Source organism: Chelonoidis abingdonii, chromosome 15 (genome assembly GCF_003597395.2).
Source record: "Chelonoidis abingdonii isolate Lonesome George chromosome 15, CheloAbing_2.0, whole genome shotgun sequence".
Classification (NCBI taxonomy): Eukaryota; Metazoa; Chordata; order Testudines; family Testudinidae; genus Chelonoidis; species Chelonoidis abingdonii.
The window spans coordinates 45,100,607-45,127,945 of record NC_133783.1 but is presented as its reverse complement, the minus strand read 5'-3'; the positions used below and the strand labels follow the sequence as shown (position 1 = coordinate 45,127,945).

Below are 27,339 nucleotides of genomic sequence, written 5' to 3'. Positions count from 1 at the left end.
GGCAGTGTGAGTGCCACTGAAAATCAGCTCATGTGCCGCCTTTGGCACCCGTGCCATAGGTTGCCTACCCCTGATGTATGTCATTAACTTTGGTGCCATGACTACTTTCTAATAAAGTCAAGCATTTGTGTGACTGTTGCTGGATCAGGGCGTTGTATCAGTGTGCCATGTACTTGAAAGTTGGGGTGGGTGTACAGTAAAAAGGGGGAAAAATATAGATTTGGATTAAACCTCTTTATCCTACACAGTGTACTAGCACTGGTCGTTAAAAATATTACCGAGAGTCCATATTGCAACAATATGTGTTTGCTTTTTAGGGCTTTGTTCACATTAGCTTTTAGTCCAGTGGTAGGTAGTGTAAATTTGCTCTACTTATCTGAACATAAAGAAACAAATGGCAACCTATTGTTTCATTATTTATATTGATCGGGCCTGATTATCAGTTATCCTACTCCTGTGCTTGGGACAGGAACAGAGAGGGGAAGATGGCTTTAATTACAAAAGAATGATCCAACTTAGTATGACCAATTGTCCACCTACCCCAGTATCCTGTCTTCTGACAGTGACCGATTCCAAATGCTTCATCAGGAATGAACAAACAGGGCAATTAAGAGTGATCCACCTCCTGTGGCTAGTCCCAACTTCTGACATTTGGTGGCTTAGGAACCTGGAGCATGTGGTTGTGTCCCTGACTATCTTGGCTAATAGATATATTCTCCATTAATTTATCTAATTTATTTTTTGGACCCATTTATACTTTTGGTCTTCTCAGCATCACATGGCAACAAGTTCCACAGGTTGACTGTGTGTGTGAAGAAGTACTCCTCTTGTTTCTTTGAAACCTACTGCCTACTAAATTCATCACTGTTTTCCATTGTATGGGATTGCCCCAGTGTCGGGTGTAAGTAGAGTAACTGCAGGGCTTCTATAATTTACACTGTTTCCTGTGGGCCTTGGAAGGAGAGAATAGCTGTGATGCAGTGTCCTCTCTGGCTGGCTGCACCACCTCCTTTTCCGTATTATCTGCATAACATGGCCCCTTTACCAGGTGCAGTTAACAGAGTACATATAGAGCCCTTACACAGGTTTTATAGTTGAAAATATGGTATTCTTCAAAAGCAGTTTCTGCCTCATTCAACGCATCTTTACACTGCCAGATTTGCATAAAGAGGCCTTAAGTGAAACTTAGAATCAGGCACCGTTGAATTTACTGATAGGTTGCATTTGTAGTTGCTTAAATCAACATGTTAATTTCAAACAGTCTTACATTTAGTTCTTTTATTAAATGTGCTTGTGAATAAATTATACTATAGTTTCTTTCTGTTTTTAGTCCGCATCTTTTTTTTTTTTTTTTAACTGTAGGAAGGATTTCTACTGGGAGAGGTAAGACAAGAGGAGACGTTTAGCATCAGTGATTCACAAATCAGCAACACTGAATTTCTGCAAGTAATCGGTAAGTTGTACTAAGCTTTGAGAAATTCTGGAAGAGGTGCCTAGTTAGTTCACTTTTTTATATAAATAAGGATCTTTTTTTTCTGTTTAAAGGAAAAAACTTTTTAAAAATAGGTATTTTTGCTAACCCTTCTGTAAGGGTAAGTCAAGATTTTACAATCTCCCAAGAACTGTTATCCAAAATTCTTCTTTACTACCATGTGTGTATATATATGGGTGAGGTATGAGGAAGGGGAACAGTCCTTTTGCTGGATACAGTTTTACTGTGCCTCTCTATAGAATAAGTGTAACTCATCTTAGCCATTCAGTAAATTCCACAAATAGCTTGAATTTTGTAACATGAAATGATTTAGGCACTAATCTTGAAAATGATTTCACCCACATGCTTCAAATTAGATTTATTTGCTCCCTTGTATTTGTCTTCATTAACTTCTGGTTTCTTTTATGGGACACCAAAATATTTTTCTTTCTTGGTAACTAACTGAAAAATCAACCATCAATAATGAGGCCATCCCATCTCTCAGGTTTTTTGTTGTTTGTTTTTTAAATAAAATGTAGCTAGAGCAGTATGGTCAAATTCATAATCATATAAATTTAAAATCCTTACCCATGTTACTAATAACACATTAAAATTGTATTTTAAATAACTAATTAACTGTTTATGCTTCCTGTTTACTATTTTGCATTTCTCTAGACAAAGAAAATAGAGTAGTGGATTTTTTGACTTGCTGTGACAAAATGAGATGATTCTAATGGAGATTTTAAAGATCTGTTTTTTGCTGCTGGGTTATTGTTGGCTATTGTAGATATATTGATTAGTGGTTGATGGGCAGTAATAGTAGTCAGTTTGATAGCAATATATTTAACAATTGTCAAGGAGGTTCTCCTTTTTAATGGATGCATGTATAAATCAAAATAAAAATACACTGAAATATTTCTATCAGTCTTAAGATGTTGGGTGTTGAAAGCCTAAATCCTCAATCCTGCAATCGGATCTGTATGCCAGCAGACCCCCATTGACTATAGCAGGGTTCTGTGCAGGTGTAATGGATTGGCTAACGTACAGCTGATTGCAGGACAGGGCCTACATTTTTTTCCATGTTTTAAACTGATATACATGATACCAGGAACAATGACAGATTATTTTCTGTGTGTGAGATGGGGAAGTATGGTAGCAGAAATTTGCTGATTTTCTTCTCAATATATATTTGCTTTGACAAATTTAAATTTGCATTATACAAACTCAGTTATTTGTCTGAGTCATCGATGACAATAGAGCAGGCCTGCACAACTTGTAAACGGCGAGGGCCATATTGCTTCAAAGAAAATAGCTGAGGGCCGAACCCCCCCGAGCACCGCCTGGTCCATGGAAACAACCGCCCCCAGTGCTGCCGAAACACTCCCTCACCGCCAACCTGAAACACCCTCCCCACCCCCGGCGCCACCCGCCCCGTGGAAACAAACCCTCCTTCTCTAGCACCACCTCATCGAAACAGCGGTATTGAACCTTGGTAATATGTTATAGTGGGCCACTAAGGTAGTATAATTAAGGTAAAAGAAAACTGTCTTTTTGCTAAAAGTAGAAGAAGATCGTCCCCCCACTTTGTAATCAATTGCCCTGTTGTATGAGTGAGGTGTGACTGAGCAAGGCGTAGAAGGCAGGCACCTCCAGACAGCTGCAACCCTTGGAGAGGGGATGGGAGCCAGATCAGATCAGTAGAACAGGTCAGTCACTGACTCACCACTAGCCTCCTCAGCTCCCTTCCCCAGCCTCCAGCTCACCTGCCTCCCTACTACTGCCTGCCCGCTCGCCTCCTCAGCCACCGGCTCACCTGCCCCTCTTCCACTGCCTGCCCGCTCGCCTCCCCAGCTGCCTCCTCTCCTGCCACTGCCCACTTGCTTATCTTCTCAGTCCCCCGGCTCACCTACTCACTCGTCTTGCGAATACGAAACGACGCGCACCGCCCTCCTCTTGCAGTTCCACAGGATGCGACACCCCACTTAGACTCCTGGCTCTACCCAATCTACTCGTAGAACGGCGCCTAATCCCCAGCCTACGCGGAATCCCGCAGACCAATCTGCCGCACTCCAACCACATGATATCATGAGCCCTCCTACTACATAACCGCGCACGCCCGCCCCTCCCCTGGCTCACCTGCCCCCCCACCTACTCACCGCCTGCCACTGCCCGCCCACTTGCCGCCTCAGCCCCACTCCTTCACCTGCTGCTTGCCTACTCACCCCGCGCAGGCCGCACAGTGAGCCCACCTGCTCACCCCACGTGGGCCGCATGTTGTGCAGGCCTGCAATAGAGCATATCAATACACTTCAGTTTCAGCACTAGCTGCACACACCAATAGTTGTGGCATTATGGGTTGCTTTTTTTCTGTCAGTAAACTTCTACAGTGTGTTATTCACAAACAAGATAATTTGTATTTTAGAAAAAAATAGGGAATTAGCCCCATCAGAAGAGCTCTTTTAAATATTATAATAGCTCAAGATGTAGAATTTGTGAATTCCTGTTGAAGAAATCACATTCATTTAAAACTTGGTATTAAGGCCTGAAAGTAGTATACAGAAATTAAGCCTTGTAACACTACTGTGCAATATTTTTGTCATTCTCATTTATCAATTGTCTCAGTTTACCATAGAGGTTTAGTGATATCCCAAGGATATACAGCTATTCACTGTACAGAACCACAACTAGAATTTAAGAATTCCTGGTTTCCTCTTATAGTCCATTCAGTAGACGTGTGTTTCTCAAACTAGGGTCGCCATTTGTGTAGGGAAAGCCCCTGGCAGGCCAGACCGTTTTGTTTACCGGCTCCGTCTGCAGGTCTGGCCGATTGTGGCTTCCACTGGCCGCAGTTCACCGCTGCAGGCCAATGGGGGCTGCTGGAAGCGGCGACCAGTAAGACTCTCAACCTGCACTGCTTCCAGCAGCTCCCATTGACCTGGACAGCGAACCACGGCCAGTGGAATCCGCGATCGGCCGAACCTGCGGACGGGGCAGGAAAACAAACCGGCCCGGCCTGCCAGAGGCTTTCCCTTCACAAGCAGCTACCCCAGTTTGAAAAACACTGCAGTAGACCACACTGTTTCAGTTTTTTAAAGAAAGCCCTAGATCTGGTCTAGATATAACGATGTAGCTGAAAAAAAACAAACAGGTATATGTTCCCAATAATTCTAGCATGTGTACTGCTGTTTGAGGTAATTACATTGCATGCTGGTATTATATTATTTACTGGCTTTGTTTAGCAAATCATTTCCATGAGACTCAAGAATGTCAGGCTGTAAATCTGGAGCTGGCATTAAGTTAGTCTTTAGTTTGCAATTGAATAAAAATGTAACTTTCACAGCTGCATTCTTATCGTAGCCAAAAACAAGGTGAAATCTCTGGAAGCACAAACATACATTGATGTGCAAAGACTTATTTTGATAGTGTCTGAATATGGTGAGAAGTTAATGTGTAAAGTCCGTTCTTGGAGATTGTGGTTTGATTGATTGAGCTGAAATTGCAGAAGTTATGAGCAAACTCTGTGGCTTTCAGAGCAGCAAGTGATGAGTTACTCTTCAGGGAGGAAGGTACCAAGCAAAGTTACTGCTAAATGCTCACTTTGGCAGAGCTCAAAATATTTCTGTATAAATGCTGCTGAATCTAGAGAAAGAATATTGGATTTAAGAGTACTTAAGACAAAAGCACTGAGAAGGATTGGTAGAGAAAAATGCAAATAAATGATAAACAGTAGCTGATTAAAAAGTCATAACTGGAAGGATACATGGTACAAGTGCCTAAAGCACATAAACAAACTAACTTTGATTCACGTTGAAAAGATGAGTATTCTTTATGGGGTTTTTGATTATTTTCCCTTACTTGTCCCACAGCAGAGATCTTTTATAACCTTTTCTGCTTAAATGTGAATCTTAGGTAATATTTGTTACTAATTCTTAAAATCAAAAGAAAAAATAATGCAGTGGCTTTGTTTAGTTGCAATCACATTGGCTAGAGTGACAGGAAAGTAGTCATGCCAGGGTGGTGCTTACCCTCTTCTCTTTTAGGTCACTAATCTTTATTTCCCTTCTTCCATTTTGGTTAATTTGTCACGTCTAACTGTTGTTTGCTTCCTACACATTTTTTATCTGTCACTATACCATTACTGAACAACTGTAAGCAGACTACTATAGGAAGGTACATCTAAAAGCAAATGAATATGAAACTTAGCAGTATGTTAGCTACTTAACACCCACAGAAGAATATTTTAAAATGTGTTTAATAGGTTCACTTACATGTTCCCTAGGTTCATTATACTCAGTATAATGCATTCTTAGACAGGAAGACTACTCTCTACCCTACAGGGGACAGTTCTTGTTGTCAGAAGTTCCCCACAGACTGACAGCAGTATATTCTCCAATAATGAACAATATTAGACATTTAGAAGAAATTTGTGCAAGATACACAACCACAGTTTTCCCTGGGTTTTGAGCTGCTGGGACAGACACTTTCTTTTTTTATTACAGAAATCCATGACCATGAGCCTTGTTCAAAACTCTTTAGGTAAGCTATTTTTGTTGTTTGACTGTACTGATTCCACTGTTGGGTGAATCTGGTGCACAAAGATAGGTAGCTCATTGAAATACGTTAGTGTTTCAAACGTATATAGTAACATTTGAAACTGCTCTCTGTGTAGTTGTATTACAGTAATATGGGTAAATGGAACCCATTGTGACACACGAAACATCCTTTGAAAGCTGTACTAACATCATTTTAATGTAGAATATTAGTTTAAAAAGCACATAGCAGCAAATTATGTGTAGATACTATGGCCCAGATTCTTTCCTGTGTTGAATTTTCACTTGATGTGTTAGAGAATGGTGTCAGTGTAGGATTGAGTCATGGCTCCCTGATAGTTGAGGTGGAGCTGCACCCTAGTATAGGTTGGAGAATCATTGGGACTGCTTTAACCTATGCCAGTTTGTCCCAAAGGGACCTGGAGAGTAGATGTGCAGCACACTCTGGTCACTCTCACCGCAGATGACCCCTATACCAGGGCCAGAGGGTGGTGTAGGAGCCAAGAATGATGACTTTGCATCAGCCAATTATTCTCCCATGCCAGAGGAATTTTCAGCTGGCTAGATCAAGCTGCTGTCTGGCCTCTCTGCACTGCCAGAATGTAAAAGGGAATCTAGCTCTATATATCTTCATTTAGAAGACTCATGCTGTGTTAAATCTAATTTTCTCATGTAGACTGCAGTTACTAAGCAAAGATGGCTTCTAAATTACTATCTATAGTGTGAGTTTAGAAGTTGCATTTTTAGAAATAATCCCTGGTTATGCTCCACACATTTGTTTTTATTTGGAGATTTCCACAGATTTACTAAGGAATGGACCTCAAGTATCATGACTGACATTTTTTATATTAAAAAAGAGGCGCTGCAGATTTGCTGTCTGATAATTACAGAAGGGAATAGTCTCATCCCTGTGACTTATGTGCAAGACTCTCCACATCTCAGGTTATGTCCCAGTATCTGGGGGTCAAGAAGCACGTGGACAATGATGATCCAGTTGATGTAGTGTACTTAAACTCAAAAATTTTGACAAGGTCCCCCAAAGGCTCTTAAGTAAAGTAGGTAGTCATGATATAAGAGGGAAGGTCGTCTCATGGATTAGTGACTGGTTAAAGGCAGGCAACAAAGGGCAAGAATAAATTGTCAGTTTTCACAGTGGAGGGAGGTAAAGAGTGAGGTCCCCTAAGGATCTGTACTGGAACTAATGCTGCTCAGCATACTCAAATGATCTGGAAGAAGGAGGTAAACAGTGAGATGGCAAAGCTTGTGGACAATATAAAATTACTCAAGGTAGTTAAGTGCAAAGCTGACTGCGGAGTTACAAAGGGATCTCAGAAAACTGGGTGCCCAGGCAACAAAATGGCAGATGAAATTAAATGTTGATAAATGCAAAATAGTGCATATTGGAAAACATGATCCCAACTATACATACAAAATTATGGGTAAATTATCTGTTAACACTCAAGAAAGTATTCTTAGAGTCATGGGTGGTTCTCTGAAAACATCCACTCAATGTGCAGTGGCAGTCAAAAGAGCTAAAATGTTAGGAACTATTAGAAAAGAAGTAGATAAGACAGAAAATATCATCATGCCACTATATGAATCCATGGTACACACACACTTCGAATACTATCTTCAGTTCTGGTTGCCCCATCTCAAGAAAGGTATATTAGAATTGAAAAAACTATGGAGAAGTGCAGCAAAGGTATATTTTCTAACAGCTTCCATATGAAGGGAGATTAAGAAGACTGGGACTTTCTATTTTAGAAAAGAGATGGCTAAGGAGGGATAATGACGGAGGTCTATAAAATCATGGATGCTGTGGAGAAAGTGAATAGGGGTCATCCAACGAAATTAATAGGAGATTTAAAAGAAACAAAAGGAAGTACTACCTTACACAGTACATTGTTAACTTGTGGAACTTGTTGCCAAGGGATGCTGTAAAGGTCAAAAGTATAATTGGATTCAGCAGATAATTAGATAAGTTTATGACGTGTAGGTTCCTCAATGGTTATTAGCCAGGATGGTCAGGGACGCTATCCCGTTCTCTGGCTGTCCCTAAATTTCTGATGGCCAGAAGCTGGGACTGGACAATGTGATGGATCACTCAACAAATTGCCTTGTTCTGTTCATTCCCTGGGAAACGTCTGGCACCAGCCACTGTCAGAAGACAGGATACTGAGCTAGAACGACCATTGGTCAGACTCAGTATGGCCACTCTGATGTTCCAAATGCATATACTACTCATCAGTAGCGGTGCTCAGTATATGTGCTCTTCCTTTTAACCTTCATTACAAAAACATTTTTGGCACGCTACCAAAGCTTCTTGACTTAAATGTAATCGGTCATGAGGAAGCTTGCAGCTGACCCACCCTGTGCTCTTGGAAAAGAACAGCTGTGGCCTTGCTGCTATTGAATAGGGTGGGTTTGGTTGCAGCGCATTTCCCAAGTGTTGGGAACTGAGCCAAAAATAAGGGTTCTAAAACGGCCATTCTCCTGTATCAAAACAGTTTGCAAATGAAGTTGCTCAATTTTTTATAATAATTGCTGGGTATCATCATCCTTGTATGTAAGAATGATGATTCTGTAAATTATAGAAAACAGGGAATAATGATTCCCTGAACTATAGAACTGAGGTTAGATGGCACTTTATGTGAAAGAAAGCTTAAACCATTTTAAAGGTGAACTGAAAAGATTATGCAATTAAATTATTCAGGATTCCACATTTGTAATGGATTATTAGTCTTAAAATTCAAAATAACTTGAATCTTAAAACAAAATATGGTTCCACCTTTATTTACCAGCCAAGTACTGAGTTCAGGATTTTATTTTTCCCTGACAAGAGTTGACATCATAGGCCTCTAAATCAGAGTGTTTTCCTGCACTGCTTTAGGAGTTAGTGATATCAGCTCTTGAAAGAGACTAAAGACTTGGCAGGTAAGTGAAGGAGGAATCTGTTTTCAAATATTTTTCCCATGTTTTGAAAGGTGTAAACCATTTGAATTCATCTTTTGTTATTGACTTAGGCCCCAGTCATGCAAATGGAGCCACGTGGGCACACCCTTACACTTGCATGGATAACTGTGGACTTCAATGGAACTTCACAGGTATAAGGGTCCACCCATGTAGATCTGATTGCAGGACTGCAGCTTGAAAAAGTGTTTCCATATTTTTTAATTGATATGTAAAATTGCTATTCTTTCTCTCCATCCCATTTAGCAGGTGGAGAACCCAGACATCCAAACATAGGGCTTTTCAAGAGCTAGTCAGAGGAAACTTATGCAGTCCAGCTACATACTCCTTGTAAAAGGGGTTGCCAATGAAATAATTGCCACTTAGCTGTTGGGTGCAACAATACTGAAGATTTTTTTAAACCAGTAGTTAAACCAAGGCATATTGTTTTTTCACTGTTAGTGGTCTCGGCACCACGTTGCTAAACTGCTGCATTGGATAGATGTAAAGCTGCTGTAGTGATTTAATATTCTATGGCTAAATTATGAGATAGTGTCTAAAGATTAATTGAAGTACTGTTTGTTTACCAAGGTGACATCTGAATAGTGTGTAAACTGTGTCTACATTTTTTTCCTTTTTGGTTTAAGCTTTTATGACTATGCTGGCAAAGTTAATGAAGAGAGTTTGGACAGAATTCTTAAAGATCGAAGAAAAGTAAGTTTCACTATATTCTTCTACAGTTCTGTTTTATTTTTCCCCCCTTGTATAGCATATAGAGTCTACATACAGGAAGAAGGGAAATTGGGGCTCATACAAATGAGCTCCTGAATGTATTGCCTAAAACAAGTGCTTTCTTTTTCAAATCTACCCATTTATCTTGACTCGCATAATCTTTGGCAATACCAGGATTAAGCTTATCCTGTGCAGAGGCTATCAATCATGCCAATTATTTTGTCAATTTAAGTGGGAGCAAAAACAGAAGGACCAAATTCATGTTCACGTGAAACCTTGGATTTAGGTACAGGTCCCCAGAAATTAATAACTAGTATTAACCTACTGTAACCAGCCAATGGCTGAGTTAGACTTGCATAATAATGACTGGACAGTGCAATTTAGGCCAACAGAAATGGGAGTTTATGTGAAATGTTCATTTAATCCCAGAGCAGTTACTGTGAAAATGTTCAGATACTCTTGCTTAAAAATAGTTATAAATTTATTACAAAGGTCTGACAAACAGTTTTGGAATTCAAATATTTCCACCATCTGAAATATTTTAAAACTGAAACAATATTGCCTCACAAAGTAGCTGCTATTAAACTATTGTACCCTTATTCAACTGTAGTTTGCTATTAGCACATTCAGTACTATATTAAAAATGTTTTAAGTTTCTACAGTTGACCAATAGAGAGGAGTATCAAGCTCTTACCAATGGGAAGCATCAAGCTCTTACCAATGGTTCATTTTCCACATACATTTAAAACTTGCTAGTGCTGTATCTTAACAATTAGCAGACACTTGTTTCAGAAGTTTTTAACAGATATGATACCCTAAAGAGCAGAACTGAGCTTGAAATTGGGGACAAGCAATTCTTAGAGCAAGGATAATCAATTGCCATATATACTCATTCATTAGCTCGTTCGTTTATAAGCCAACCCCCCAAAATGGATAGGTAAAAATAGCAAAAACTGTATGACCCTTTCATAAGCCGACCCTATAGTTCAGGGATTGGAAAACTTTGGCTCCTGGCCCGTCAGGGTAAGCCACTGGCGGATTGGGACTTGGAGTGTCTGCAGGCCTGGATCCCCTCAACTCCCTGTGGCCGTGGTTCGCCACTCCCAGCCAATGGGAGCTGAGGGAACTGGCGCACCTGACTGTCTAGCCAACCTGAGGTAAGAGTTTTTGTATGTGGACAGGCCTAGAGTTGGGGAAACACTGAAATTATATATTGAATTAACTCTATAGTGAAGATAAGACCGAAGTTATCTATTCAAACTAAATACTTATTTCAGTACCAGTTCCTGCACCACAAATCTACTTTTAGTTCTCTGTAACCATTTATTTCTTGTCAGTTTGCTCCAACAAAAGCAGTTGCTTCATGTATGTCTTATGTCTAGAAATGATCACATGGGTCTTTCCTGTCTCAGACATTTGATTCTATAAGCACCTAACTCCAGCACAGAATAGTATAAATATGGTATGTGGGAACAAGATGTTTTCGACTGTTGAAAGAATGAGAGAAGTTTCAGTCTTTCAGTTCCCCTTCAGGAGATAAAGCAGAAAACACTTCTTAAAACTGTCTGGCTTTTTTTTTTTTTTTTTTTTTTTTTTTTTTTGAGGGGAGGGTGTTAAGCCTGTAGTGTACATTTTCAAATCAAGACACCAACTTTTCAGCTGAGTTTTATTTTGTTGAGATATAGGTCAATTTCAGACTGTCAGTAAAGATGCATTATCTGCAATCTGAAAGTAGATTCACTTGAGGAGGGGAAAAGCTTTTAAGTGTCATGTGATCAGCACTCCAGATTTAAATTTAATGGATTCTTAATGCCGTTAAGTTACCAGGACATCAACTAAAATAAAAATGCATTTAGTAAATATCCTGGATTCAGCTGATTTCTAGCTGAGCGTCATCAGAATCCACAACAGTAGAGGTTTTATTGTAAAAAGACTGAGCAATATTTGCTTACTGTTTTTTTATTTAATACAAGTGTCGTGCCTTGACAGTAAACGTGTGGAATCTACTTTATTCTTTTTTAATGTATGGACGTTTTCTTTATAATACTGTGTACGCTCATGGCTCTTACTGAGCCAGGTTCTGATAACGAGCTAACTTTCTGCATTATTGTCCCTTTATTTCATGTTAACTAGCATGTAAATTAGCAAGTTAAATACATGTTCGTATTTGGTATAATCAGTGAATTACTAGATGGATGTTATCTGCAGAACATACGAGTATGTCACAATTAAATGCTCAAAGGGATAATTTCAGCACTATACACAGCCGATTAATCCCACAGTTTCTGTGAATAAACATAAATTTGCAATTCTGTTCTGTGATGCATGTCATTGAAAATGTATCTCATAAGTGCAACACAAGTGAATAGTCTGTTGCAGCAATCCTCAAAATAAGAGAAAAAAATCTACCAGGTTTGAAAACTGAGCAAGTAGCAACAAAAAGAAGATGCTCTGAGGCTTGCTTCTAAAATATGACCTTCTATTATAAGTGGGTTCCTAGATAGCCATACTTTGGGCTGTCAACAGATAAAACTATAAATCTTTTCTGTCTCCATTAATACTTTGTTTTTTCTTCTTTATTTTCATTACAGAATGTTATTGGATGGTACAGATTTAGGAGAAACACTCAGCAACAAATATCATATAGAGAGCACATCATCCATAAACAGCTGACCCACATTCTTGGAGTGCCTGACCTTGTCTTCCTTCTCTTCAGCTTCATCTCAACTGCAAATAACTCAACACATGCTTTAGAGTATGTGCTCTTCAGACCAAACCGAAGGTAAACAGTTCATGTTCACATCAGCTACCACAGTATGGTTGTAATTATACTCTTTATTGAAATTCCTAATAGCATTAAGAACTATTTTTAAAAATATCTGTATTGAAAGTAATTGTCGACTGGTCAAACTCTGTTTTTTATATACATAATAAAATAAGGTAGCATGTTTTTCTCTGGAAGCAATTCATAAATTAAGCTGAGATTCAGTCAGGGCAGTGGAAAGTTATTTTTTAGTCAATACATTTTTTAGACTAAAAATAGACTGTGAAAAAATTGCTTCTAAAGAGAAATGAGAAGTTAGTATGGCTTTACTTCTCCAAAATTACTGAGCTGGGAATGTGGCTTCCTTTCTGCACCTACAATAGTCTGATTAGTGCACAGTTGACAAATGTAGGGGGTATCAAAGATAGATCCACCTGCTGGTCAATTTTGGTTTTGCATTAATGTATTAAAAACAAAAAGCCATCTTTGAATATGACAAATTGTTTATTCAAAATACAGCTGACCTAGAAATGTATATTAGTTTAAATTTTAAAGGAGTTGAGCTCCTCAGGTACTCACTTTGATTGGAGACAGACCTGTCCACTTTGGGTAGGGAGGTGAGAGCATACCAAGATTTTAAAAAAAATCTTTGGAAGAATAATAGTGGTCTCTTTCTAAACTTTCTCTACAGGTATAATCAAAGGGTGTCGCTTGCAATTCCCAATCTAGGCAATACTAGTCAGCAGGAGTACAAAGTTTCTTCAGTGCCAAATACTTCTCAGAATTATGCCAAAGTTATTAAGGAACATGGGTAAGTAGAGTTCTTTTTTAAATTAAGTATAATCCAGAAGCTCTACAATTTTTGCCTCCTAAATAGTAATATGAATATGGATTTCAGCAAGAAACAGAACAAAGTATTGAAGCTGTTTAGTAATCTGCTTCCATTTTATGCATTCACCGTTTTCTATACAGAAAACATATTTTTTAAATGAACGGATCTAAATTCTATAGGTTTGCAACAACATCAAAATTAGACTAATTGTAGCCTAATCCTGCAAGTCCTCCCTGTGCAGAATTCCCACTGAGTTCAGTGGATGTTCTTTATGTAGGATGGATTTACAGGCTTTGACTCATGGTTTGAGAATGTTTATTCTTAGTCATTTAAATAAAATGCACAGACACTGCAAAATAACGTTTAAAAATGGTTTGGTTATCTAACACAGACATTTTTCCAGTTACGGCATGGAAGCTTGGAGAGAGGTGTGGGGTTTTTGGGGGTGTGTTTTTTGTTTTGTGTTTTTTTTTTTTTGTTGTTTTTTTGAGAGTCTAATCTTGTTAGCGTCAGACTCGACAAGTTTTGCCTTTTGTTCCAGAAAGATCCTCTGCAGCTAATACATTGTTGCCTGGATACTGGTTCCTTGGGATAGAAACGATTTAGCAATATATGAAGTTTAATTCATTGTGTAAATATAAAAATCAAATATTAAAGTGCTTTGGAGAAAAGCAGCTCAGAGAGACAGAGAAAGTTTTGATGTTATCTTTTCTAATTTCTGCATTTTTTTTTTTTTTTTTTTTTTTTTTTTAGTACTGATTTTTTTGATAAAGATGGAGTGATGAAGGACATCAGGGCTATATATCAGGTTTATAATGCACTTCAGGAAAAAGTACAGGTAACTAATTTTATTTAATGTTGGTCAACATTCATGTGGCGCCTCTGTCTCTGAGCTCTAGTAGCCCAGAGTTGTAAGGAAACCCAGCTTTATTTTGAATTTTAAATGGTTTAAGGAAATATGAGAAATGACTTGTATTTCTTTACTATTTAAACATTCATGTTTCTCTTATACCTTTTCCCGCATGACCTGCATTTAACAGATACTTCTACAGAAGTAGAAGTAAAAGTAGTCGGTATAAGCATTATTGAGTCTGGCTCTTTGAGCCTTCTTTTTTTTTTTTCACGTGAGAGTAATTATAATGTTAAGTAACATCTTAGGGAAACTTCTATTTTGTTTAAGTGCCCAGATCTTGCAAATGGATCTGTGGTGGGTGAATTCTTCCCCATCCCCCACAAAGTAGAGCCCCGTTGAAGTCAGTAGGACACCACAGCAGTGCAAGGGCCTCCCCACATGGATCTGACTGCAACATTGGGATCTCACTCTGTACTAGATACTGTAGGGAACTCTGCATTTATTAAAACTGACAGATATTTTGCAGGGAACGTACAATGCTTTGGATACAATGCTTGGGTCAGTTTAAAAAAAAAAAGACTCTTGCTGTGATCGTATCTGTGACATCTGAAAATGGCTCACTGCTGGTCTTCAGAAATCTACCAAAGACTAGATTGTCAATTTCCAACTTGTCCTGAATAGACGATGGTATATAGCTGTGCCGCCTCATGGTCAGACATGTTTGGGAATTGTGGCTGAGGCTCCCCCTTTATATACGCCCTGGAGTAATGTGCTCCTCATATAGGTTGGTAGCAGGTCATATCCCCCTCTCTACCAGCTCAGCTTTGCTGGCTGGCATGCAAAACGGGGAATGAGGCAGAGTCAAGGCTCTAACCATCTCTGACCCTGCCCTGTGGAAGCTACTTTCCTTTAGTGCCCCCACTGTGACTTGTGATATAAGTAGCCCACAGTGGGCAAGCCACAATTGGACCTTGCATGTTTGGAGGGTGGCTGGATGTACTTTTATTTTTCACACACGTGTGTGCACACAAACATCAGAGCAACCTTTCCTCTGAGTCAACCTGTGGACAAATACTGTTCTCTCTGGACCTCATCAGCTCTGCCCTCAGCGCTGCCCAGAACATGGCACTCAGAGTAAAGAAAGATTCTCTTTCCCAGGACTTTCGGTGCTGCCTCCAAGCTCCATATTTGAAATAGATGAACAGTTATTCACAAATATGTTAATAAATGGGTTGATGGGATAGCCTTGTTAGGTACCTCCTGCTTACCAGCATTAAGTAGAGTTAGAGTTAGATATATGCGTCTGCACTAGTCACTGGTGAGTTTAGCTAGCAAGATGTTTGAGAGAAATATGGAAAAATACTGACTTCCATGGGGAACTGCTTATTGCTCCTATTGTGACCCTGCAGTCTTTTGGTGTCTAAATGGCACTGTTAAGTCTGCTTGTGCACACATACCTGCTTGTTTTTATCCTATGTCAGGTGTTAAAAGTTCCTTTTGTTGGTTAACTTTGAAACACGTTTCACAAAGAATGTTGCAAACTAGAAACACTAAAAATGTGTTTAATAGAGCAAGAACAGATCTATGTATTTTCATTTATTCACTACACCTTTTTAATTTTCACTATCAAAAACTTATAGATAGAGGACGAATGTAGAATCTGTCCGTGCGACAGCCAGGAGATCAGGTCGCAACACATTTATCTCCTGATTCCTAGTCACCCAGCTACAACACAGCTGGAAGTGTAGCATAAATGTTACGTTAACACATCACTATCAGGATCTTAAAATCTGAACAGTTCAAGGATCTTTACTATATTTAACAGTCATGGTAATCTCATGTGGCTGTTGCTAGTATAGTTTCAGTCAGTGTAGACGAGGCCTTATTTTTGATACTGAGTGCAGAAAAGATTAGCAGACTATCTGAATCATTTGTAACAGATGATAAAATATAGAAGTAACTTCTTTCCATTAGGAGCGTCCTCCTATAATAGTAATACCTAGCTCTTGTATAACACTGTTCATCAGTAGATCTCAAACAGCTTCCCAATCTTTAGTATATCCTCACCACATCTCTGTGAGGTAGGGAAGTACTATCATCCCCATTTTACAGATGCGGAACAGAGGCACAGAGGGGCTATGTGAATTGCCCAGGGTCACACAAGAAGTAGTGGTAAGCTGTTTGGAAGTTCTTTCCATCTTGCAACAGCTGAGCATAGGCCATGATCAGTAGTTGAAAATCAGTTTTCAACATCTCATTTCATGGTCTGGTTCAATATGAGTTCATCCTCTTGTTATTGTTTCTAGTCTGGTAGTATTCTCTGGTCAAGTTGTGTAACTCTTTAATGGACTTTTGGAGAATTTGAGTATGACTTATCTTATTGTCTTTTTCTCCCAGGCAGTATGTATAGATGTAGAAAAGAGTGAACGAGTTGTTGAATCCTTCCAAGCTGATGTAAATAAACTAAAAGGGCAAATAACCCAAAGAAAAAATGAAAAGGAGCAAAAAATAAGTAAGTTCCTTTACACTTATATTTCGTAAACAGGATCTGTAAGGACAAAACATTTAGTAGAAACACGGACTTAAGACTCGTTGGAATGATCTGCCTGTTTTTCTTATTGCGACAAAGATAGGGGCACAGCTGTTGTCAACCTAATAGCTATTCTTGCAAACTCATGTTTACAATGCCTGTGATAGATTTTGACGGAAATGATTTGTAGTTTGTGAAAACACTTGCAACACACATCTTAATGTTCTCTACGCCAGAAGAAAAATATAATTACACAACTTTCTAAGATTTTGCAGTGTGAACTGGCAAAATTGAAAATTTGAAACTGAACTGTGGAGAGGCTAAGTGATCTGTGTTAATATTTTTCTCCTGTGGATACCTGGCTCAATTCTTGCTCAGGTTCCGTTATTTAAGTGATCTTAGCCTAAAAAATGTGTGATGTCAGATAGGTTAATGCAGGCTATCAGGCCTTGGACTATAGGACGTGTATTTACATCATCTTACCTAGAGCATGGTGACTGTAGGAGAGTGCAGCATATACATCAATGATTTTAACAACAGATTAAAATGCATGCAGTGTTTCATATTAACTAATGTGTGTTTTTTCTTTGGGAAGTTTATAAAGAGAACTCATTCTGAGAGACATATTGATTTCTGTGATAAAGAATTTGGTGGGGAATTGCTTCTCCTTTAGGTGAATGACCTACCCTAGTATTGCTGTTGCTGAAGCACAGAGGGCCAGATGCCTACATCAGGCTGAATTCTGCTGAGTGTGGGAGGAGGAAGGTGGCTGTCAGCCACTTCTCAGCTTCTGTGTTGCTGGGATTGAACCGGAACCAGCCCTTGGCATAGAGTGGACCGATGGGTGCTCTTGGCTATGCCAGCTAATGGTCACATGGGCATGGAGTCAGAGCTCCAGCCAGCCAGAGCTCTCTGGAGTTCAGCATGCTCCAGTCATACCCTCCAACCCTCAGCCTGCCCAAGAATATCCCCCTACACCTCAGGGTCAGGTTAATATAGCAGGCTATGTCAACTTTATACTATCTCTGGGTTTCCCTTAGGCCAAGGATATCCACAGCTTTCCTCTTAGGGTCACATTCCACAGCAGAGAGGGCAAAGCTGTAAGCCAGTACGTGGCCCACAATTTATACAAGTGGACTCACAGTACATCACCTGTGGTGGCAGCTTGCAATTAATAAGATGGCTGAAAAGCCAGATTTAATGTTCTTGTGGTTGCTGAGATCTGTACTATATTTGATATCCTTATGTTCAAATTTTTCATTAAAAGTAACTAATAGGAAACCAAGCACCCACTGGAGGAAGGTTTTTTTTTTCCTGAGCTGGGTGTTGTCCATGCACAGTGGGGCATCTTATCTCTGTTTGATGTTTGACTACAAGGGTCTTGAAAAAATTATTTCCTGTGTATGAGGGAGTGGTTTTCTTGTTTTTTTGAAGTCTGAGTGAGTATGTGGCGAGAGTGGGACAAATGATGGTAGGCATCTGAAAAGAGATCTGTAGTACTGAAAAGGCGGGAAAGTTGTGTGTGCTTTTTGTGTGTATGTGTGCGCGTTAGGACTGTGTTTTTTTGGTAGTGCTGGAAGTGAAACAGAAAATAAGGGGAGAGGATATTAAGGGATACAGAGAGAAAAAGAAAAGAGGAAACAGACCCTGGAAATAACACAAGAACAGATAGCGATTTCTTATAGGAAAAGAGAAGTGAAGTGAAACCAGGAAGGGACAGAAGACAAACTATTTGAGAAAAACCTTTTTTAAAAGGTAGTAAATAGTAAGTTGAATTATTTATGATGTTTCATTACAGTACTCAACTGCATATCACTCTAAACTGCAGGGGATGTAAGAGCATGGGAATTGCAGGGAAATTTCCTCCTGAATTAATAGGCTTAGTCTCAGGCTAGTAGATGTCAGTACATTATTGAAGGCCTGATTTTTGTGATGGGACGCTGATATAGCAAGATTAGTTAAGTGAGGCACACTGGAAGAACTGCATGAGGTGAAGAGAATAACTAATTGATGGGGTAATTAGCAGTACAGCTGTAGTGCTGCTGTAGTAATTGTCTAGAACAGTGGTTCCCAAACTTGCTCTGCCGCTTGTGCAGGGAAAGCCCTTGGCGGGCCGGGCTGGTTTGTTTACCTGCCGTGTCTGCAGGTTCGGCCGATTTGCGGCTCCCAGTGACCGCGGTTCGCCTCTCCAGGCCAATTGGAGCTGCTGGAAGTGGCGGCCAGTACGTCCGTCAGCCTGCGCTGCTTCCAGCAATTCCTGTTGGCCTGGAGCAGTGAATCGTGGCCACTGGGAGCCACAATCGGCCAAACCTGCAGACGCGGCAGGTAAACAAACCAGCCTGGCCCGCCAAGGGCTTTCCGTGCACAAACGGCAGAGCAAGTTTGGGAACCACTGGTCTAGTATATCTCTGGCCCATACATCAGTGAGATTGCAAGTTTTATTTCATATACTAGCACTTAATCCATTAGACTGGGGCATCTTCATTTAATCTTTTAACATGTCAGCCTGCCACATATCTGCTAAATTTTATTTATGAATCAGCATCAGTTGTCTGTTGTTTACTGTTGGATTGAACTGGATCTGAATGAATAACTGGAATAATTACAATTAGGGCTGTCAAGTGATTAAAAAAATGATCGTGATTAATGGCATTGTGAAACAATAATAGAATACTACTTATATACATATTTTTGGATGTTTTCCATGTTTTCAAATATATCCATTTCATTACAACACAGAATACAAAGTGTGCAGTGCTCACTTTATTTTTTTATTATAAATATTTGCACTGTAAAAATAAGAAATAGTATTTTTCAATTAACTTATTACAAGTACTGTAGTGCAATCTCTTTATCATGAAAGTTGAACTTACAAGTGTAAAATTATGTACAAAAAATAACTGCACTCAAAAACAAAACAACATAAAACTTTAGAGCCTACAAGTCCATTCTGAACTACTACTTGTTCAGCCAATCGCTCCGACAAACAAGTTTGTTTATATTGCAGGAGATAATGCTGCCTGCTTCTTGTTTACAGTATCACCTGAAAGTAAGAACAGGCATTTACATGGCACTGTTGTAGCCAGCATTGCAAGATATTTACATGCCAGATGCTCTAAAGATTCATATGTCCCTTCATGCTTCAACCACCATTCCAGAGGACGTGCGTCCATGCTGATGATGAGTTCTGCTCGATAATGATCCAAAGCAGTGCACACCAATGCATGTTCATTTTCATCATCTGAGTCAGATGCTACTTGCAGAAGATTGATTTTCTTTTTTGGTGGTTTGGGTTCTGTAGTTTCCACATCGGAGTGTTGCTCTTTAAGACTTCTGAAAGCTTTCTCCACTCCTCATCCTAATCAGATTTTGGAAGACACTTCAGATTCTTAGACCTTGGGTCGAGTGCTGTAGCTGTCTTTAGAAATCTCACATTGGTACCTTCTTTGTGTTTTGCCAAATCTGCAGTGAAAGTGTTCTTGAAACAAACAATATGCTGGATCATCTGAGACTGCTATAACATGAAATATATGACAGAATGCAGATAAAACACAGAGCAGGAGACATACCATTCTCCCCTAAGGAGTTCAGTCACAAATTTAATTAATGCATTATTTTTTTTAACAAGCATTATCAGCATGGAACCATGTCCTCTGGAATGGTGGCCAAAGCATGAAGGGGCATACGAATGTTTAGCAATCTGGCTGGTAAATACCTTGCAATTTCTGGCTGCAAAAGTCCCATGTGAAAGCCTGTTCTCACTTTCAGGTAACATTGTAAATAAGAAGCGGGCTGCATTATTTCCTGAAAATGTAAACAAACTTGTTTTTCTTAGTGATTGGCTGAACAGGAAGTAGAACTGAGTGGACTTGCAGGCTCTAAGGTTTTACATTGTTTTGGTTTTTGAGTGCAATTATGTAACAAAAAAAATCTACATTTGTAAGTTGCATTTTCACGATAAAAAGATTTCATTATGGTACTTGTATGAGATTAATTGAAAAATAAATTTTTTTGTTTATCATTTTTACTGTGCAAATATTTGTAATAAAAATATAAAGTGAGTACTGTACACTTCGTATTCTGTGTTGTAACTGAAATCAATATATTTGAAAATCTAGAAAAACATCCAAAATATTTAATAAATTTCAGTTGGTATTCTATGTTTAACAGTGCGATTAAAGCTGCGATTAATTGAGAGCCCTAATTACGATATCATTTTTTTGCATGTTAAGCTAGAATCCAGCAAAGCCAGTCCTACATTAAGGAGTAATCACTGGTAAATATAGACAGATACATAGTGCCTTTCTCAAATATCACTGTTTCCTACTTGTCAGTGTTAATTCTGTAACTGAAATGTTAGTTTGAGTATTGAAATACTGCCATCTGGTATTATGTCGGAGGTGGATTCATTTATCCTTTGATTTATTTCAGACAGTGCGAGGCATAAGTAGAACAGGACAATCTTAACTCTATTTTGGTTTGTGATTTAAGATCTGATGTATCAAAACATACTTTTTGTTTACACTGGTTCTCAAAACATACCATTCTTTGTATTGATTTGCTGGGGTATGATTTAGCTTACTATAGCAGAAATATGTCCTCCACATTAAAAATTCATGTTTTTCATTTGAGTTCTATGCCATTTTGTCAGAATAATTTTCATGGCATGTGTTATGGGCTACCAGAAAAAAATCCAAGAGCAACAAAACTGCTTAATTTGCAGTTATTTTCTGCTGCTTCACAATTGTCTTGCTCAGTCACATCCATTGTTTGAACACGTTTGGGCTGGTCCCAAACTATTCCTCTTCCCTAGAAGCTGAATAGGGCTTCAGGAAACTTTTGCTTAGCAGGAGGCGGGTATGGTAAAATGCTCCAGCATTTGAGGAAACAGTACTGATCTACCTCACTTTGGCAGACATAAGGCAGTGGAGATGAGGGAGAGAAGTATAGCTGGAGGGTGGAGAAAGAGAAGCATGAATGAAGGGAGGAAGTATAAACAAGGTGTTAAGGAGAGCATTTGAGTGCAAAGTGGAATATAGGGCAATTGTGTATTCGGGGTAATATAACACAAAGCATCTGAACTTCCTGTTGTACTTTTCACCGGTGTTCCAGAAAAGCCAGAAAGGTACTCTGGAACACATGGGTATATAATTGTCTTTAATTTTTCTCAAGCATTCCTGCGAAGGGCCACTGCTTCTTTACATCCATTTAATGGAACAATTTACAAAAATAACCCTGCCATTACTGCCAGCAAGAGTATCCTTTATCAGCTCTATATTCAGTGGTTCGATGTGTGGTTAGGATTAAGGGATTGGTTTTGTTTAGTGAGTATTTCAACTTTGTAATTGGCCTCTCCGCTACTCGGATTGAGAGACCTTTCCTTCAATCAGCACGGGAATGCACATGGTACCCACTACTGCTTGGGCATTTTGGCAGCAACAGTTTGATCTCCCAGCCCACCTCCTGAAGGGTGTCTTCTTCCTTCCTTCAACCTGGAGGATTGATGCTGGCTCTTACCTATTTACTGACCACCTGTAATACACAGCCAGTGTGAATCATTACTGCTTCCTGCTTGACCTGGGATAATGCAGCTCAGGTGACCACTGATGCATAAACCAGCAAGAAGGTGAAAGTGGATAGCAAGAGTGGTCAGAGCTGAACCCAGTCTGTGTGGCAACAGATTCTGGGCACTAAGAACAGAACAGCATTAGCAGTGGGCTACAGGCATCAGTTCCTGAGAGCTTGTGTCTGGGCAGACAAGAATTGCTTAAGATAGGGTGAGACAGGAAAGTATATACCCAGCTTCTGCATACCTGAAATTATTAGATTAAATGTTGTAGCTGGTTTTCCACCTTCTCATTTTCTCAGTATTGGAAAACTTCCCCTTCGCATGGGAGAGTTGATTATGTATCAGTCATGCTCCCTGTGCAGGGGGGGAAAGAGAGCTATTGCTATGAACGTTTCTGCAATTCAGGTCCCCATAGTAGTGCTGTTTGTCAGAGAGGTTGTCATACTCAGCAATTGTTAGGTAGGTGTGAATTCTATTTCTGCTGCAGTAAAGTCAGTTGAGATCTGTACCTTCTAAAACATTAAAATCTGTCGTTTTTATAAGTACAATAAGATGTTCAAGGGAATGATTGATGTTTTATGTTCATGCACTTCTCAGCTGCTGAAAAACCTTTCATCTTTCTATCTCACCACTCCCTGTACTGTACATCAAAGATTGAACCCTCTTGTATCTTAATTTACCAAATCCATGTGCTTGAACTTTTTCCTATGTGAGTAACATCTTGTCTGTTTAAATGATTCCATATAAATCAACTTTGGTGCTTTTGGCTTCATCTCAACTGTTCATAAAACACCATTTTAATCTGAAAAAAGACAAGCTATATGAAACGTAGTAGTAGTAGGAATCTAATTCCCAGAGGCTTGAGAGTTAAGTTTACACAGTATAGCAACTTTTCAATCCATAAAATGATTTGTTTAAATAAAGTCACTGAGAACAGAATACTTTTTTTTTTGCAGTTTTATGTAGTTTTCCACAAGAAACAAGACAGATGCTTTCTAATGTGTTCACTATACCTGAATTTTCCATAAACACTGACCAACATGAACATAAAACTAGATCACTTTTCATGCTTTTCAGTGTAATTAGGACATGTTTATTTTCCTTTTGTCTTTCATAGGACTGCAGCAAGCCATCTTAACCAGGCAAATGTCAACTGATAATTTGGAATCTGTGTTTCCTCCACGAATGTTGTACCCTGGATTTGCTGTGGAAGGTTGCACACTTGAAGGCTCAGATGCCTCTGATCCCCCTCCTCCTTATTCTGATTTCAGTGTGAGCAGTCAAGAAAGTACTTTGGGGCATGGTCTCCCAGAAAGCAATGTTTTCATGCCTCGACCTCAAGCAGTGGGCTCTTCCAATTATGTTTCCACAAATGCAGGATTGAAGTATTCTGGCAATGGCGCATCCATGTCTTCCTCACAAAGAGGAGCTGGTGACATTGTTGATGAATCAGAAGACAGTGATTATGAGAACTTGCTTGAACCTACAGAGTCATCTGACAGTGAATACTCACAGACAAGGGATTCACGATCCCTGACGCATCCTGATGGGGATTCCAGGAACACACAAACCTCCCAGATATAATAGAACAAAAACTCAACATGGCACTCTTTTTTTTCATAATTGTTACAGAAAAATTTTGGGGATTTAACCTGGAGGAAATAAACTACAAAGAGGATTACTGTGCACAGAAAATGTAGAAGACTTGTACTAAATGGCTTATTCACCTTGTGATACATTTTGCAAATTTTATAATGGAATCATTAGGATAATCAAGTTGTGTTAATGTTGATGAGGTTCATGGATGTACTGGTAAATTTAGGCAAAATGAAATTTCTAGAAACCTTGTAGCTTTTGTTGCCATATTTTCTTTAAGACAATAGATTGGGATTTAGTGACTAAGCACAGTTAGTCTACAAATAACAATGTTCTCTAAAATCAAAACTTACCTCTTGCACTATCATGCCTTGAATTTTAGTTTTTGAAAGGGAAACGATTTATCAGTAGCCTTCAAAGCAACTTTCTATGGTGAGCTAAATTGATCTTTTACCAGAAATGAAATTTTGATAATTCCAAGACGTCTGATTGGAACAAATGTGGTCTACCTTCTTCGATGTGCATGCTCTTTTAATAGAGAAGGGAATTGTTTCAATTTTTTGTACTAGCCTAAGGTATATCATTTAAAATGACTGTTGCCTTTTTTCTGTAGGAAAAACTTACTGGTAAATCATCCAAATGAATGTCATATGCATACTTTGGTTTTGGTGGGTTTACAGTGGCTCTGTGCCACACTAGCTTCATTTACAGTCTCATTTTTGTACTAAAATATGAAGTGCACATAGTAAATTACAAACAGTAGTTAATTCACAATTGGGCTTTAGAATCTACAAATTCCAAACGTTATCAACTATTTGCAATTTCTTTGCCATCTGTGCATTGAATTTATACTTCCGTACGGTTTATTTTATGTAAGAAATAGGGGATTGCGTTGGGGAAGGTTGTTTAGAGATTCCCCTGGGTTTATTACCTCTTTCTCCTCCGGGTGAAATACACAAACATTTATTTTAATTTGAATCGCAGCTCTTGTCAGAAATTTGCCATTTTGGAAACATGAAATGTGGTATATTTAGAGAATTTGTTTGGATGCACTTATATTTTTATTTAATTACTGCTTGTATTCTAATTTTCCCCAAAAGATGTGAAATTGTGCCATTAAAAAGTCTGTGTACTATTGGGCCTTATCCCTTACTTGTAAATGACAAAACTTGCAGTTTATGGTGATAGCACATGCATTTAATGCTTTAAAGTATGAATAACCCTCCTTTTGATTGGTTAATATCCCAAACAAAATAGCTGCTTAAATGTTTAAATATTTCAGATTTACAAAAGGCTAGTGTCTCATATAATATATATGTTGGGCAAAAATCTGTTCATTAGCCTCTCTTTACCTATACTAAATTAAACAAAATGGGTTTGGAAAAATGAAATGTTAAAATTGACACTCTTCTGTTGAGTGTTTCAACCTTTAAACATCTAATGGTCTATCTGTTTTAACTGTTTTACATTATTCTCATTAGCCTTAACTTGATGCATTTTGTTTTCAAGTGTTGAAGTCCATTTTAGAACAGATTTGTTCCAGTTTTATTAATGTTGGTTATCTTCAAGCAGTTGTAGTGCTGATGTGCTAAACAAGTGCTGTTGCCATCTCATCAGTTCTGGTTTTCACATAAAAGAAAGGGTTTTTTTATTATTATTTTTATGCTGCACAGAAACCTGCAATGTACATCAGACAAAGCAGTTAAATGTGATAATAAACTCTTATTTAATCCTGTAAATATATTTTTAATATCTGTCAGCTAGATTCCATTTCAGTGAAGTCATGGATCTGGATGTGAAAATGCAGTTTAGAGTTGAGATACTTCTTTATTTAAAAAGATCAACAGCTTTGCCTATTGTGGAGATAAAAGGTGGAATTCGCTAGAGGAAGAGAATATAACGATGAGATTATGGTTTGTATGCCATTCTTGTATACATTGTTCATATCCACCCAGGTGTTACAAAATTTTGTAATCTTTTCTTACAACAGAATTACAACTTAGGTGGTAATTTTCAGTTCACCCTGTTGCACATCTGAATGTAGAGTGCAAAATGAGAGCCCTCCAATTCTTCATATTTCCATGTGGATATTTTCAGCTACTGTAATCACTCATAAACCAGCATAAAGGATCAATATTGTAAAATAGAGTGAGTATTTTGTTACAGAAAGACACAAAAGTGTCGTCTTTGCAGGTGTGTCACGCTCCTATTGTCAGTACGATTGGATGATGACCATAATGCAGTAGTCAGAAGAGAGAGTAATACACAAAGGAGATCAGTGCTTCATGTATGGGGTTTAAGCAAAAGGTTTCCAAGCCTCAACCATGCAGACTTCCTTTCTGAGCATAAAAAACCCAATTACCTTCAGGAATTGTGATTTTCTAGCAGGCAATAAAAATCAACAAGAGTGGATCCCTGCACCTATTGGATTTAAATCAAGTTAATACATAACTAGTATATCCGGCATATTGTCAAAGCTGTATTCAGGAAATATAGGGTAGTTAGTGTGTTTTTCAAATTTTGGCTTGAGTACAGCTTTTTCTAAATGTTCATCACGAAAGACTATAGAAATCTATGAATATTGGAAATGGTGGTAATTACGACTTCCACCTAGACAGATTAAAAAAACCCATTAAGTGAATATAGTGTTTTTGAAAAGACTTGATGACATGGGAATAGGAAGTCCTATGTTTGCTCACAGAACAATGCTTCATGGGCAGCCACAATATGAGCATTCTCATCTAGCTTCCTGGAGTGTTAATTCTGAAGTTTAATTATTCAATTCTTAATTTTTTTGTCAACACCTCCAACCACTTAATTCTCAGATGCACTTGCTCCATATGACTGTCTATATGTTGCTTATCCTGCCACTTTTTGAAAGACAGTTTAACTGGGTATTGTTAGTTTATCTGCTTTTGCTGCTGTGTGTGTCAATCTGAAATGGTCGGGGGGGGGGGGGGTCTGCTGATTTTTATTTTTTTTTTTCCACTCAGTCTATGCTGAAAGCACACACACACGACAACCACCATCGGATCAGCATACTTAAATTTAATTTTTTTCTTACATCTGTTTTAGTTGCAGATTACTTGGATGTTTATGAGCTAGTAATTATAAGGACCGAGTATTGAATCACTGTTTTTCTTTGTTTTAATTATGTGCAGATGAGCTTCAATGCAAAGTTCTGGCATCTGTTGTTCAGAAAAGATTTCTGCAAATATTTTTTGTTTGTTTTCCAAAACAAGATTCCTTCCATCCTCTCTTGTGCTGCATTTCTGGCAAAGCCTGACTTTGACAGTTTGTCCAAAACATACACCTCTTTCTAACTTCAGTATAAAATGTTTGAGAAACATCAATGAAAAAATCATGCATGTAGGAGGATCTGACTGAGCTAATATTTAGTCTTTATACTACCATTTGCCCAAGTGTTTGTATTTAAAAAGGTAACTTGTGAGCTTTGAGAATTATGATGTGACCCTTAGCAGAATCTTACACT

At 38.6% G+C, this 27,339-nt stretch overlaps 1 protein-coding gene across 1 annotated transcript in view; it reads left to right on the top strand.

Annotated features, from left to right (window-relative positions):
• The window catches only part of ABRAXAS2 (abraxas 2, BRISC complex subunit), a 28,639-nt gene extending 3,054 nt beyond the window's left edge, over positions 1 to 25,585 (top strand). The window contains 8 exon segments of the mRNA XM_032796468.2: positions 1,363 to 1,453; positions 5,971 to 6,007; positions 9,618 to 9,684; positions 12,294 to 12,484; positions 13,158 to 13,277; positions 14,052 to 14,136; positions 16,549 to 16,663; positions 23,368 to 25,585. Coding sequence (XP_032652359.1) covers positions 1,363 to 1,453; positions 5,971 to 6,007; positions 9,618 to 9,684; positions 12,294 to 12,484; positions 13,158 to 13,277; positions 14,052 to 14,136; positions 16,549 to 16,663; positions 23,368 to 23,834 — 1,173 coding nt within the window. The 3' untranslated portion in view covers positions 23,835 to 25,585.
• Positions 25,586 to 27,339: the final 1,754 nt, after the last annotated feature.